The sequence below is a fragment of the Falco rusticolus genome, chromosome 1 (assembly GCF_015220075.1).
Source record: "Falco rusticolus isolate bFalRus1 chromosome 1, bFalRus1.pri, whole genome shotgun sequence".
NCBI classification, from domain to species: domain Eukaryota; kingdom Metazoa; phylum Chordata; class Aves; order Falconiformes; family Falconidae; genus Falco; species Falco rusticolus.
Window position 1 is genome coordinate 14537781 of NC_051187.1, and position 15091 is coordinate 14552871.

Here is a 15091-nt window from a genome sequence, read left to right on the forward strand (position 1 = left end):
CCGCGGCGCTGGGCATCCCGGCGCAAACAGCGCAGCCTGGCTCAGATGCTTCTGTGCAAGGAAGCTCATCTCTTACTTGTTGCGTGTCTCCTTCGGTAAAAGGCAGCTTTGTAGAGACGTGAAACATTATCTCCCTGTCCCTGAACACCGTGTACACAGACTCTGCTCCTGTCTGTCCGTGGCTGACATCCAGACCTCCTCGAAAACTGGAGATGAAGAGAAAGGCGGGGAGAAATGAAGAAATATTAATTGAAAGCTTAGCAGAGACTGCCAGTGGCTGTCAGGGAACAGGGTGATAGAACAAACCAGCTAGTTTATCTTTATCTAGTAGTGAGAAAATGGGAAAGAACAAACTGTGTGTCATCTATTGCAACCAAGCATCACCGTCAGCAGTCTGAAATGCAGGGTGCATGGTGGAGCAGTGCCGGTCGGCCGGGGCTGACTGCAGCTGTGGGCACCAGCCATGGGAGCAGCGGTGCCGAGAACTGCCATGGAGGCTGCCCGCACCTGCCTGCCCACAGCACTCACCGGCAGTGGCGGGTCTCTGCCCACACCGTAGCCGCTACAGTGACCACCCTGCAGGCACGCCACGGCTGAGCCCGCAGCACCAGACAGGACCGCTTCCATACGAAGTATTTTTAATCTATGGCTGAATATAGCCAGATTTTCTCACAACCTCAAAAGTGCAAGAAAGGAACTTTTTCTCTCTTGGCAGCTCCAATTTTTTTTCAGAAAACTCTCCCAGCTTTGAAAAACAAGCCAAAGCTATATTTGCTCCTGCTCTGTACATCCCGCTCATGAGTGAGATGACTTCTGTTCTCGTATGGTAGATATTTTTACATATGACATGGTCTCTTGTTAAATGTATTTGTAAAATCAGTCTTTTTATTTAACTTACCCTTTGAAGTCCTGGAGCATTATGGTGTCTCCCAGAAAACTTAAGAAGTTCTTGAAGGCAGCGCTCTCTTCATTGTTGCCAAATAACTCCTCCTCTTGGGTCTACAAAACACAGGGTGCACCTTTTGAAAGCCCCAGCCCCAGCAGCCCACCCACCCGGGCTGCGCAGCACACGCTGACACCAGCTCCCAGGGAAGGAGGAGGGTCTGGCCATGGCTCTGCCACTGTGTCACTGGTCTGATGGAACTGCAGAGGCCCCTGCACTGCCTGAGCTGAGCGTGACCAAAGCCACCATCGCCAGCAGCCACCACATGCCAGGACAGCCTTGCACCCTGGGGAGGGACCTCCTGGGGCTGCTCCTCTATTGAGCTGTGAGCGGTACGGACACAACTCATGTGAAAGGTCCCTTTGGAATGTGCCTTCTGCACATCACCCTGCTCTGAGCATCTTCTTAAAATCAAACCTTGCTATCAGCAAGCATGCCACAGCAACAGAGAAAGGAACCCATCCTGCCCCAGCTCGGACAGTGATTTCTGCTCAGGTCACCTCTCCCTGCCCGCCCATCTCCTGCCACCTCCTGCGCCAGCCACAGGGTCCTGGGGGACGTGACCAGCACTTCACGCCAGGGTGCCACACACAGCCACAGGCTGCTCCCCACCTCTGCTCTCGCCAGCTGGCACCACCGTGCTCGCCACCAGCACTGGCCATGGGCCAGTCACAGCCCGCTCAGCCACCAAGACACCCAGAAGTAAAGCTGCTGAAAGCGACTTCTGACCAGCAGCAGGGACCTTAGGATAATGTCCAGGAAAACCCAAAACACAAATGAATCCTCCACTGGAAAATCCAAGTCTTAATAATCCCTTGAATGCTATATTTCAAAACAATGAGACCCTAATTATGGTCTTGCATGAGTTACTCAATCCAAAATAAAATGCAATATGTAAAGATAATTAAGAGTGTCTGCCAGAATAATCTTCGGTGGGTTATAAGACAGCTGCCTCTGCGCTCCCCATCCGGAGTCCCTCTGCTAATGACAGCAGTTTTACCAAATGCATGTCTTCATAGCCCACAGTCCTCCAAGACAAAAGTAACTGCTTTACTGTCTAAACATGTATCTGATTAAAATACCACGTCTGCTAAAATCCATTTTCACATCCACTTTTCCCTACAGCAGCTTGTGGGTTGATTACCATACTGAACTTTTCCAGTCACATCATTTTTTAATGAGTTGGGGAAACATCCAAGCACTAGGAAATGCATTATTAGTGAGGACACCCTGTAACACGTGTTGCACGTGACACAATTAACTGCAGGGCCAAATCTGCACTTGTGAAACGCAGATCTCTGGCCAGCAGGGATGTGCTCCACGAGAATGGCACAGGGATTACTCACCTGCCTGAACTTCTGATAGATCACGCCGAACTTGAACGTGTTGTTGACCTCATGTTCATCATAAGACACTATCATCTGGGACGCCTGCAGTAAAACAAAACACAAATTATTTCACTTTGTAGTTCAAGATACAATGTCCAGAAGAGCAAACCCTGGCAGGCAGAAGCCAAATTTCCACATAATCAGGCCAAAAGTTTTTAACAGTGGCCTTGGTTTTGGCCATCAGCATCCTCGCAGCTGCCGCTGCCGACAGTCTGCCTGGATGCCCGTGGGCTTCGGGTGGGCACGAGCTGTGGCCCCAGTGCCCAGGCATGGCAGGGGGTGTGGGGAGCCCTGACATCTTGCAGGTTTTCTGGGCGAAGTTTGGGGGAAGTTGGGTGCAAATAACTGCAGTTCCTGCAGCACACCAGCTCTGCGGTCCCAGCCCTGCTCCTAGGTACTGAGTCAGGACGTTCGTCTCTCCCATGTGGGCATTGGCTGTTCTCAAATATCCAGATAAGGTGTGAGAACAACACCCATAATGACAACGGAGGAATGAAATCGGCTTGACCTTGGCTACATCAAAGGGTGGTGAAACTGCATTGTAACTTCATGCTGTGCCTGCCACAGGAAGGTCTTCCACATAAAAGGTACTTGAAAATGATGGATTTGCTCTGTAACTTCCTGGGAGCAGGTCTCTCTGGCAGCACAAGAGTGCACATGAGAAGAAGTGATCCCAGAGCAGGCAACAAGTCAGTCTGGGTATGTCACCGGTGGGGACTATCACCCAGATAAACCACTCCATCCCCCTCGGTGACCCACCCGCCTCTGCAGCTCTTCCTGCAGGGTTCCTCAAGCACAGGCTCAACCCATCTCACCAGGTTTCAAGCAAACTTTGAGGCATCAAACAAGATCCAGGTTGGTTTTATACCCCACAGATGGTCACCTTTCCCTCCTTCCCCAGGATCCGAGGGCAGATTAATACCAAAGTGCCATCAGTCCTTGGTGGCCAGTTGACAGAACAGACGATGGCAAGCAGATGGCCGTGAGGCAGCCCGCTGCCCAGAGGCACGTACGGCACGCCACCGCCACACTGCTCACACCCCCCGCAGCTGTGCACAAAGGCACAGAGCTAGAAAGATGCAGTACAAATATCCATGCTCTGTATCAAGGTAGCCGGTGGATCTTGGAGAAAAGGGGAGAACCAAACTTATCTGACCTTCTCTGCCGAATACATCACTGATTGGGATAAGCTACCTCACCTTGGGGTATAGAACCGGGTTAAACTTCAGCCCGGAGGCATCATCGCAGAAGGCCTGCGGGCAAGGGGAAAGAGCAGTCAGTCCAGGTCCTCAGATGCATGGAGCAGACACCCCTGTCCTGCTGAAACTCCATGGCAAGGCTAGGAATGTCTTACAAAGGAGCCCAATCCAGCCTCTGACTGCAGGAGCTGCCCTTTTCACATCCTCTCATTGGGATGCCCTGTGGCCTGCCTGGTACCTGACTGAGGATGCAGCAAGACAAGTCCCAGGTCTCTCCATGGGTCAAAGGTGCTGCTGCTTCCTCACCCCTTCCCCCAGGTATCAACCAGTGACCTGCCCATCAGTGGGAAACCAACAGCAGGGCCAGTACATACCACCACCCACTAAGTGCTCCTGGACCCAAGAGCCCAGGCACTGCTGCCCAACGCTGCCCAATGCCACCCAACACTGCCAACATCACCCAACACTGCCCAATGCCCCCCAACGCTGCCCAATGCCACCCAATGCCACCCAAACTGCCCAACGCCACCCAACGCTGCCCAATGCCACCCAACACTGCCCAACGGCACCCAACACGCAGCAGCACAGGCTTTGCTGCGGGTATCCCAGCCCAGCCTGGCATTTTACCTTTGCAATCTGGGGGATACTAGGGAGCTTGCTAAATCCTGCCAGGGGGATCCTTTCATGCAACGTCTTCACTTTGGACCTAGGAAAGAAACAAAACCAAGCAGGTGTTGGGGAGTGTCTAAGGCAAAGAGACGCCAGCTGCAGCCCCGCGTTCACCAGCCTGTGGTGGGCACGCAGCGGTGCTCTGCCAGCTGTTAGGAAACTATGTTCTGCTGAATTTGCTGGGCCTGCTTAGCAAGCAAAGGCTCGATTTGTCTTTTCATCTCTGCAGCTCTTAAAATATTCATAGTTTGGATGGAAATGACACAACGGTTCAGATGTGCCGAGTCTTGTCAGCTTACAGAGGGATGGCGATAGATGTGACTGGTATTATCCCATGTCACAGAGAGGTTTACACTCAGTTTCAGCAGGTTTAGCAACAGATCAAAGTCTCGTATTTATTATCAGGGGTGAGACAGTCCCAGTACAGAAAAAGTAAAAGGATAATGCCGCTGCTTCCCATCCCACCCTGAGCCCCTCCACGTGCGACAGCCAGTGTGCTGCCAGCCCAACTTTAGCATTTACTGTAGAAACAAAACAAGGGAATCCCAGAAGAAAATATTTTATTACACAAAGCTTTTTTTTTTCCATACCTGAGTATAATCCTTAAATATTCAGTGCCATCTGCCTCCTCACACTTAATAGAAAGGATCAGATTTCCAAGGCTGCTGGCTGTACAATAAAAATTTAAATGATCCTAAAAATAGAAAACAGCATGTTAGTGGCAAGGGAAGCAGCTTGCCAATGGCAAGGACACTGCCCTGCACCCTGGTTGGCAGCAAAAGACTCACTTGCATCCTGACACCCCCCCATCCCTGCACACTCGCACCCCCTCCTTGCTGGGACCAGGGCTTTAATCTCTCTGCCCGTGGACTTTAGCACTCTGCTCTCAGCTTTGTTCAGAGGGAGAAAGAAGATTACAAGGCTGTGAGCAAGAGGACAGGCAGGTGGCTGCTGCGCCGGGTCCCCCGAAACCAGCCGAGCCCTGGCCCCCCGATGGGGCAGGCTCAGAGCCCACATGCCCACCCGGTGTCCGGGGGGGCCCTGCTGGCTGTGGGGGCTGGGGCAAAGGCTGTGTGTGTGCTCATCACTACTGGTCGCCTCCTCTCCTTGCAAAGAGGGAAGTTGCAAAATTTGCCCATTTTGCTCACAATTTTAGAATTTCTTTTTTTTTCTTGGAGGGGCTGTGTGCAATTTTCAGCTGACTGATTGCCCCCTGCAGCGGGGCCACCCACCTTCCCCAGAAAATGCTTCCTGTAGGCTCTGGCCTCTCCTTTGCACTCTAGCTTGTAGCCATAGGTGCTGGGGCTGAGGTTCTCCTCTTCCTCCTCGCAGATGCTGCTGTCGGATGACGTGGGGGTGCCAAGGTTTTCCGGGTCTTCGATCCAGTATCCCCCGAACTGGGGCAGGATGATCAGTGGGTAGGGGCTGCCCTTCTCTAGGATCTGCAGAGACACATGCTTCTGAGGGGTTGAGCAGGACTGGGGTGCAGATGTGGGGTGCATGGGCTTATCACCCCATGATCTGCCCCTTCTCCACCCCCTCCCACAGCAGCCCCCAGCCCCAGCACTGTGGAGGGTAAATCCAGCCCCTCTAAACCTCTTCTCTCTCTCCTAGAAGAGAGCATGCGCTTCTAGGGAAAAGCAGCAGCCACAAAGGTGGGGAGGGGGAACACGCTTTGTGCAGCTCCTCTCAGAAGCAGGATCTCCACCAGTCCCCCCGTTATCGGCAGTTCTGAAAAGGCATTGGCTGGAAGGTGTTCAGGGTGGTCCATGGCACCCACCTCATCGATGCTGGGGTACGGGATGTAGTCTTCCTGGAAAAAGGAATCAAACCACCACATATGACCGTCTGCTCCCCACCAGCCGTCCCTTAAGACCACAGCCTTGCACATCCAGCCAGCTGCACTGGTCCCTCCTGTCCCCACGCCCTGCGTCGAGCACGAGGCAGTAGCAGGGAGCGATGGGGCCACCGCACTGCCCAGGGATCCCTCCCCGCCCAGGGGTCTGCCAGAAAGCGCCAAAGCAGGGTAAGACCTTTTCCAAAGGGTTCTCCATTACCAGTGCAGAGCCCAAGGGTTTTACACATCTCTCCGCTAAAATACACAGGTTTAGACATAAAGCTGGATTAGGGATTTACAGGCACCACCCTCTCATCTTTGCAATTTAATCAGTGCCTTGGTTTTAGATAACATTTAAATCCTTTTCAGTCCTTTGAGTGACTGTATTTGACAATACACATTAAAGCTCTGAGATAAGGAGAGACACTTGAAGAGATCCATACAAGAAACAAAATTCAACCAACCTTGTGTTTTTGGCTTCCAGTCCTCTGTTCTTCAAGTTTTGGTGCCTGTTTGGAACAAAACAAAGACATCAAACAATCAAGATGTTTTCAGCAACACAGACAAAACCATGAAGGTATTTTGCTACACGGAAGTCACTCTGACACTACTGGCATGAAAGGAGGGGGTTTCTTCCTGGGATGAGCCAGGCAGAGCTGCCGGCATGCCAGGACAGACCCTGTTGGAACACAGTGAAAATGGGCAATGGGGATGTAGTTGGACAAGACCTGGGTAACAGCAACACCACACTGAAAATACCCAACTGTCTATCACATCCCAGGTGCTGGCACAGCACCAAACGCAAAACTCCCCATACCCCAGTCCAGCTCCATCTTAATTTTTCTGGGCTGGGCTCCTAAAGGGAATCCCTGCACTGCCTTCCTGCAGAGTGGGGCCAACAGCCCCAACACGTGGCACGGCAACAGCCCTGATTGTCTCAGTGTCTGTCCCAGGCAGGAGCACGGGGACTGAAAACCCCGCGGGCACTTACCCGTGCTGTGCCAGGGGAGCACCGGAGGCAAACACCACCTGCCTTCACCCCTCCCGCAGGGACAAGGCACATGGCAGGGGACACCCTGGTCCCCTGACCCTCCTCCTGGGGCAGATCCTGATGTGTTTTACTGTGGGACAAGAGGATGCCTTGCCCTGACCCAGCTGTGCTCTGTACCAGAGCCTGCTGCTTGGAAAGACAGGCAGCAGCATCCCGACTTCACCAGGGAGCAACGGGACCAGGTCTCAGAGTATGTGCCCCTGCCTGGTGACACATGCTAAAACCTAAAACATCTTCTGCAAAGCTGCTTGGGATGATGCGGAATAACCTCAGAGGGAGGTGCTGCTGACACCACTGCTTTTGCCCCGGCACACCAGGGCATTTCTGCACAGCTCTTCTGCACAGTTTGAGCCGGGAAGCGCCTGCCGTGCCCTGTGCAGCAGGGTTCCCACAGCTCTGGGGACTTCAGCAGCAATTCAAACCGCATTATGATCATGCAAGGCCTCCCAGCACGTTAATGTAGGAGGCATGTGCAATCCCTGGCCTCACAGCCTCTGCCGGGTGGGGAATGTCCCGCATTGCTGGCATGCACGCTGCTGCTCACCTGCATTTTTTCCAGCATTTCAAAGAATTCTGCAGACTGAAAAAGAAAAGAAGGAAACCTCCTGTTCAATTAAAGCAGACACGAGGCAAGCCAGCCCAAGCCATATAAAGGCAGGGCCACCGGACACCCCACCCTGTACTGGGCACTCTGGCCCTCAACAGGAACAGGAGGAAGAGATGCTATCCATAACTGATGGCGTGTGCCTAGGAGACACCCCATCCAGCCCTGCTGCCGGGCCGGGACAGAGCCCCACAGCTACCCTGGGCTCCCAGGGCTCGTGGCCATCCCACAGCAAGTGCCGCAGCCGCAGGCAGCGCACAGAGCAGAGAGCAGCAGCAGCTCCCCACCTCCCTAACTCCTCCTTGCTCTGCGTGCCATTCCCAAACAAGCCTGAGAAGACAGGCTGAGTGATGCTGCAGGGCTTGTCCTGCTCCCCACTCACAAGGGGAGGTGAGCATCATTGTGCCACGCTCGTGATGTGCTGCTCAGTTCTGCGCAGCAGGTGCTGGATCTCTGGGATCAGGCAGGGACAAAACCCAGACAGCTGCCAAGTGCTGTGGGGCACTCGGTGGGGCTGTAGGCGCAGAGTTTGCGGAGGACGTGGGGCAGAGCTGGTCCTGCCACAGGCTGAAGGATGGGGTGCCTGTGCCCTGGCCCCCGCGATCCTCCCATTGCTTTGCAGGGTGCCCGGCAGGAGGGGTCTGTGCATGCAAACCAGCAGCAAAAAACTTTTGTTTAGAAATGAAACAGGCCCACACTGATCAATCCAAAAAAGCAAACAAATACACTTGCAAATGAGACACCTACAACAGCCCTCTCCACATCCCTTACCTTGCAAGGGGCAAGCCCTGGGTTCTGCCTTTCACCAGCTGTGCAAATGCCTGTAATGCTGCTGCTGGTGGTGCTGGGCTGCCCCGTGCAGGGTTAACGGCCTACTTGCCAAATGAACTGAAGAGATTAATGAGCCCCGGGCTCCGATTAAAAACCCCGTGTAGCTCCTCTAGAAAGCAGACCGACCCCGCAGCCAGGGAGCTTGCCCTGCTCCCCCAGCATGCAGCTGCCCGGCTCCAGGGCTGCTGCCTCCCTCCCCAGCAGTGCTGGTGCCACAGAGCTTTGCAGCCCCATGAGCATCCCAAGCCGCTGCAGCGCACGCGGAGCACGCGGCTCCTGCACCTTTGGCAACGCTTAGCACAGGGACAAGAGCCAAACCCAGACCGGGAAGAGCCCATCGCTGCCTCTCTAGAAGAGGTGATAAAGCAATGCCTGCCCTGCTCAGCCGCACTTTCCCCTGGGCAAGGGGTGACCTCAAGAAACCCTGCTCCTGCCCTGATCTACCTGCGCTGCCCAAAGGGGCCCCAGTCCTGGCAGCAGCCAGCAAGCCGCTGAGGTGCTCCAGGGCTCAGCAGGCACCAGCTGCCTTTCCCACTTGCTCCTGCTGTGATGTTCAGATGCAGCAGACACAGGTTTGACCCATGCGACTGGCACAGGCATGGCCCCGCCAGCATGCACAGCTGTGGAGGAATTGGTGCTCCACAGGCAAGCACTGGCCCCACAGCTCACCAGGCAGCTGTGGCGTCACCCCTTCAGCACAACAACAATGAACCTCAGCTGGGCGATCCTGATCCCTTGTCCGGCTTTTCCTGCTCTCAAGTACATGCAAATAAATTATCTAGTCAAACTACGGTTTTAAATGTTGAGGCACTCCCAGTAAACGAGCAAGTGGCTTTTCTGGAGGCATGACACAGCAGCCCCATCCCTCCTCTTCCCCACCTCTCCTCCAACCCCTGCTTGCTCCCAGCCCAGCCGCCCACCACGCTCCAGACGCAGCTGACCGGCTCTCAGCTCATATGGAGGCTTGGGCCACGGCAGATGCTGTCTGTCCAGGAGGGAGAGCAGAAAGCAGGATCCACAGCTCCAATGTTGCTGGCTATCAGAAACAGCTTGCAGAAAAGAGATGCGAGATTTGGGGCAGGAGGGGTCGTGGTACCAGAAAGAAAGGCTTGGGCCAGGGGTGGGGGGGACTTTTAGAATAGACTGAATTTCTCAAAAGACAAAAGAGAGAGAAAAAAAAAACAGAGAAGGAGATGAAGAAATGAAAATCAAAGACCAAAGGAAAACTTCAGAGAAATTGTCTTTTAATAAACGTGGCGAGCAAAGGTTAGCTTTATAGCACAAGCAGCCTAGTGACTGCCCTCAGTGACACTCCACTCGTATGGGGCAAAGATGCTCCCAGCACAGCCCTGGCCATGTTTCTAGCTTCAAGACTATATCCCATTTTTATCTACTGCACCTATAGGAGGGAAAACAAACCCCAGGCTCAGAAGAGCTCTGTGTCCAAAGCTGGAAGCACTTTAAAAAGGCTCTTCCTTATTTTGAGCATGGTTTAGATTCTGGTTTATCTTTGGGTCTCTACAATGGTCAAATGATCCTTGAGTCAATTAAGATAGTTTCCAGGTCCCACTCTGCCAGCAGCCAGAACCAGAGTACCAAACCACACAGCAGCACTGGATCCACTGGCTAAAGCAAGTTCCAGCAGAAAATGCGTACATGTATTTAATACAGCAGGCAGCAGTCTGTAGCCTTCAGGGATTTATGCATACTTAAAGCCAACTTTACTGGGCCACGAGTATTTGGGTAATTATAGTGGAGACAATTACACCTTTGTGACACCTAGCAGGAAGCAATGTCACCCGCCATGGGCCCAGCCAGCAGCAAAGGTTCTGCTTGCCCAGCTTGGATTGTTGAGACTGTCTGCTCCAAACTAAACCTGCATCTGCTTCCCAAATGCAACCAAAGGCAACACCGGCACAGACAGCAGTTCCCCCGCCCCCTTCGGAAGGACAAACCTGCCCAGTAGCTTGTCCCAACAACCTCAGAAATGCAAATTACTCAACACGAAATGGTGTAGTTGCTATTCCTTTCCTGCTCACGTGTCCTTACCCCTCACCACCAAGCATGCTACATTGGCAGTGTGAGAGGGGATGGACAGTCACACACATCCCAGTGCTTCAGCACAGAAAAGTACAGGACTCCTCTCCATCAGCACCGGGTGAGACACCGGCTCTGAAGCCAAGCCGGCTGGAGCACCCAGTGTCTGTCCAGCCACCCCAGCACCCCAGGGGTGAGTTTAGCAAGCAGGTACCTGCGGACGAGGAGTGCTCAGAGCCAAAGCTGCAGCACAGTCAGTAAATGCCCACTTCAAAGGTTTCCAATACCCAGAAAGAAAAGCCTGCACCAGGCAGGAGCTGCCAAGGATGGAGTGCAGTGGGGCAAAGCTCTCCCTAGCACCCATACCCACTGGTCGGTGACACTCACCAGCGGGCCCCGTAAGAAATCCATCATCTTCCTGGCATCATCCCCCACCCTGCATCAGCCACACAGTGAGGGCTGCTGCCACGACCAGACTTCCTCACAGGCGCCCAGTGAAAGCAGCTAAGCACCAGCCTGGCCATCCCTCCCCAGCCCCAACACCTCCCTTCGTTAATGTTTCTCCAAGCCAGAGGCACGGCAGGACTGCTGCTTTGTTATTTCAAAGGGTGGCTCCCCTGGGAAGCAAAGCGCCCGAAACAGGTTGGGCAGGAAGCGGGTGAAGGTTTGCAGGGGATGGGCAGGTGCCTGCCGGGATGCACGGCTCCACAGGGGGGATGCACAGTCCCGCAGCGGGATGTACAGCCCTGAGGTGGGATGCACAGCTCCACAAGTGGAATGCAGAGCCCCTCCAGGGGATGCATGGCCCCAAAGCGGGATGCGCTGTGCCCCTCAGGAGGGCACTCACCCAGGAGAGCTGCAGCAGGAACCAGGCAGGAGGCAGAAAACCCGACCTCTCCAGCTGGAAAAAAGCCACAGCCCTTCCAAAGGAGGTCAACAAATCCCAACCATAAATCCTGTCAGAGGCAGCTCAGGACAACCCAGATGGCTGACCCAGGAGCTGCAGGGAAGGCACCAGTCCTGACACCAGCTGGGGAGGAGGCAGGATACAACTGCTTTAGCCAAAGCACCTGTGTGGCTGTGACAAAGCACAGGCAGTCTCTGCTGCTGGGGACTTTGCTCCTGTCCCTGCTCCCAATACCCGTACCTACTCCTTGTCCTTCTCCATGACACTAAGTCTTGCACAGATCTCTGGGAAGCACCTTGAAATCTACCAAGAGCAGGGCAGAGCAGGACGAGCACTCATGCTCTGCAGCATCTCATCACAGGCTCAGCCACACCAGCGCTGAGTGACTGCCTGGCATCCCCTGCGCTGACCGCAACTGTCAGGGAACTGAGCTGACATCTCCCGAGGGACCAGGTGTCTGCCTCCCAACCACAAAGTCACCCCAGGTTTCCCTTCATCAAGCTGATGGCTCCTTAATCCCTGACATCTCCTCTCCCAGGCACCTCCAGTCCCATCTCACACGTCAGTAGGTACCCACCAGCCCCTGCCTTTCAAAAGCCAACAGCAGCCGAGACCAAAGCGGCAGCAAGGGCACGGGCAAGCTCCAAACAAAGCAGACGTGCAGACCAACCCCGCGGCCCACAGCCAGCCGCCAGCCTGCAGACCACACGGATTCATCTCTGTTTGGCACTTGGCAAAGCAAGGCAAGACGCAGGGTCTGCCCCTGCCACCGCCCGACTGGGGTGCGAGGGTGGGCAGCCGCAGCGGCTCTTGCCACCGCCAGCATGGTGGCGACTGAGGGATGAAGGGAGCAAGCACCTGCCACGGCCACCCAGCTCCGCCTGCTTTTCCGAAAGGACAACCTGTGCCATCCGCAAAAGATTCTGAAGCCCTTTAATCCTGCTGTAAAGCAGAACAAGTCAGTAATTGTCTTTTAATTGCTTTAATTACACGATTATAACAACAAAGAACCAGCAGTGAAACAGGCAGCCTCCAGCCTGGCCCACAGAGACCTGTCCTGGTGCGCCCTCAGCCAAAGCCATCACTGGCCTCTCCCCCAGCCACAGCACCCACAGTGGGACAGGCCCGTGCAGCTCGTGGTGTGAGTACAAACAACCAGTGTTGAGAGGCATGAAAAAAAAAAACAAAAACAAAAAAAAACCTCAGCTTTTGTTTTTTGGGAGCTTACATTACCTGAAGCATGTGGTGTAGCAACTACACACTTTTTCCAGACAGGCTTTCCATAGGTTTCCATGCCAAGTTTCCCAAGCCAAGGGAAGCCTTCAATCGAAGTTTAAACATCATTGAAGAGCCCAGTCTCCTGCTGCCCCACATTGCCCTGTCTCCAGCTGAGGAGCAGCCATACCCTCTGCCTGCAGCGTGCCTGGGGTCTCGCCCCCCGTAACCCCTCCTGCAGCAGCACCTGGGCAGGGAGCAAACCCCAGCACCAGGGGCCACCTCTGCCCGCACAGCCAGGCTCAGCCTGCTTGGCTCACAGGCTCATTAGAAGGCAGAATTTCCATTTAAAACACGACAAGGACAAAGGCAAAGGCAGACCCTCTCAGGATGCAGGTGCTGCTGTAAAGCCTGGGAAGGCACAAGGGAGCATGGCAGCAGGACGAGCCTCAGGGACACTGCAGGGCTGCAGCGCTCATGGTCACAGAAAGTCCTACCTGAACTCCAGCCAGGTGTTACCCAGCAATTTACCACCTTCCTGCAGGGCAAAATAAATGGCACTGAGAGTTTGGTCCCTCCCACAGTGGGGAGGCTAGGGCTGTGGAGGAGCTGCAGCGCTTGTCCAGGACAGCCCACATGAGAAACGTGGATGCTCACCGCTTCCCCAGCAGTGCACTGGCAAGGTGGCCACTGAGCATCCCACCACGGGATGCAGCAACACCCCTGGGATGGAATCCCCCTGAGCCCCTGGGAGGTCTGCGCATCACCCCACACCATCCCAGGAGATTTCTTGTCCTCCACAGCTATGAAACAACGTGGGGGCTTTGGCTTCCCCTCCTTGAGCTGGACAGGAACACTGCTGGTATAAGGACTGGGAAGCACACTCTGCGGCTGTCACACTGGCACCTCCTGCACCCGGCACCCTGCATGTCCCTGGGTACATTCTGCAGGGCGGAACCCCCTCTCCCCAATTTCCCATGGTGTCCCCAGGACGGTGTCCCCACTGCCAGCAAGTGTTTCCCAGAGGCACGTCCCCCCTCCTTCCCATCAATCTAGGCTTCAACACACACCCCCTCGCCCAAGCCCAACAAGGTGCCACAGCTTGTGTCACCAGTGAACTGTCACTTCCCGCCTGCTTTGTGCACCCAGGTCATACTCAAAACCCTAAATATGCCAAATCACCAGAAACTCCCCTAATAAACTCCTCCAACTCAATACTCTATTTCCAAGCCTACATGCTCTTAACAACCATTTAACCAGGTTCTCAGCCACCTTGTAATCCTCACATCCATCTCATCTTCTCCAGCTTAATGAATAATTTCCCAAGTGGCAGCATATCGAGCGCTCTGCAGCAACCCAGGGAGAAGAGCTACAATTGCCTTTGTCTGGAAACTGGTATCGCAGAAATATCTCAGGCTACTCTGACAGAAGCTACTTTTGTTGAACCCATGCTGCATTTTATCCTATTTCCCCATTCACCTCCATGTCCCAAATTGACCTTTCCTCCTGAATTCGCCCTGAAGCTTTGCCCCAGGTCACCATCCCAGCTCTGTGCATCATGCTGCTCGGCACAGGGCTGCTCACTCCTGCTTGCTTGAGACTGTCTGAGCGAGAGAAATGCGAGCTGGGAGCCGCAGAGGTGCCCAGTCAACCCCGGCTCAAGCGGGAGCAGCTCCCAGGTCTAACCAGGTTGCTCGTGGCCATCACCCGTTGGGTCTGGGAAATCTGCAGGAGGAGCAGAGCCCTGCAGAGGCAGCCTGGCACGGGCAGAGCGGAGGGGAAGCACGGTGCCCCGCGACCTGCTGCCTACACCACGGCAAAAGACAGCGGCCAAGCCGTCCCTGGCAGGACCGAGCAGTGGGTCAAACCCTGCCAGCAGTGTCTGCCTGCCGGGGACATGCAGTCTGCCTTGTGTTGGCAAGCAGCCGCCCGCCACGGCGCCCAGGGAGGGTTATTAAAAGGATAACAGCACAGGGATTCTGCACCCTGCTTGGCACTGCTGCTTGTGATTGCGTAACATGAGCGGCGGTGCAGGATGGGGCCCGCCGGCACGCCCGCCCGCTGCGCTGATGGTGTCTGAACACGCTGCAGGCTGAACTCCAGAAACCACCTACTGCTGCTCCCTCGGGAACAGCCCAAATCCGTACAGCCGCTGCGTTGGAAGTGCCGCTCCTCACCAGCTTCAGTTTCCAAAACCGGCACCTCGGCTGGACCGCGCGCCCACAGCCCAGCCCAGCATCGCCCGCACACTCACCTTCATGGTCGGCGGGGCAGTGAGCGGGGGGGACAGCGGTCGCTCTGGGACAGTCACATCCGAGCTGTTCAGCAGCTCCTGCTTCCTGAAAAAACAGATGAAGGCATGTCAGCCTCCCCCATGCCCCGAGCAGGAGCACGAGGCAGGAGATAAGGG

At 54.8% G+C, this 15091-nt stretch overlaps 1 protein-coding gene across 13 annotated transcripts in view; it reads right to left on the reverse strand.

The window, feature by feature from the left end:
* Nucleotides 1–15091, reverse strand: part of RAP1GAP2 (RAP1 GTPase activating protein 2) — an 80268-nt gene that overhangs the window by 14657 nt on the left and 50520 nt on the right. For 11 of the 13 annotated variants that reach the window (XM_037411198.1, XM_037411190.1, XM_037411181.1 and 8 more), the window contains 11 exons: nucleotides 14936–15020; nucleotides 7632–7667; nucleotides 6501–6545; nucleotides 5980–6012; nucleotides 5432–5641; nucleotides 4790–4893; nucleotides 4158–4236; nucleotides 3531–3584; nucleotides 2290–2373; nucleotides 899–999; nucleotides 77–206 (listed from right to left, as the gene is read on the reverse strand). In XM_037411198.1, coding sequence (XP_037267095.1) covers nucleotides 77–206; nucleotides 899–999; nucleotides 2290–2373; nucleotides 3531–3584; nucleotides 4158–4236; nucleotides 4790–4893; nucleotides 5432–5641; nucleotides 5980–6012; nucleotides 6501–6545; nucleotides 7632–7667; nucleotides 14936–15020 — 961 coding nt within the window. The remainder of the gene's footprint in view (nucleotides 1–76; nucleotides 207–898; nucleotides 1000–2289; nucleotides 2374–3530; nucleotides 3585–4157; nucleotides 4237–4789; nucleotides 4894–5431; nucleotides 5642–5979; nucleotides 6013–6500; nucleotides 6546–7631; nucleotides 7668–14935; nucleotides 15021–15091) is intronic. The other 2 variants (XM_037411201.1, XM_037411246.1) reach the window with 1 other exon arrangement.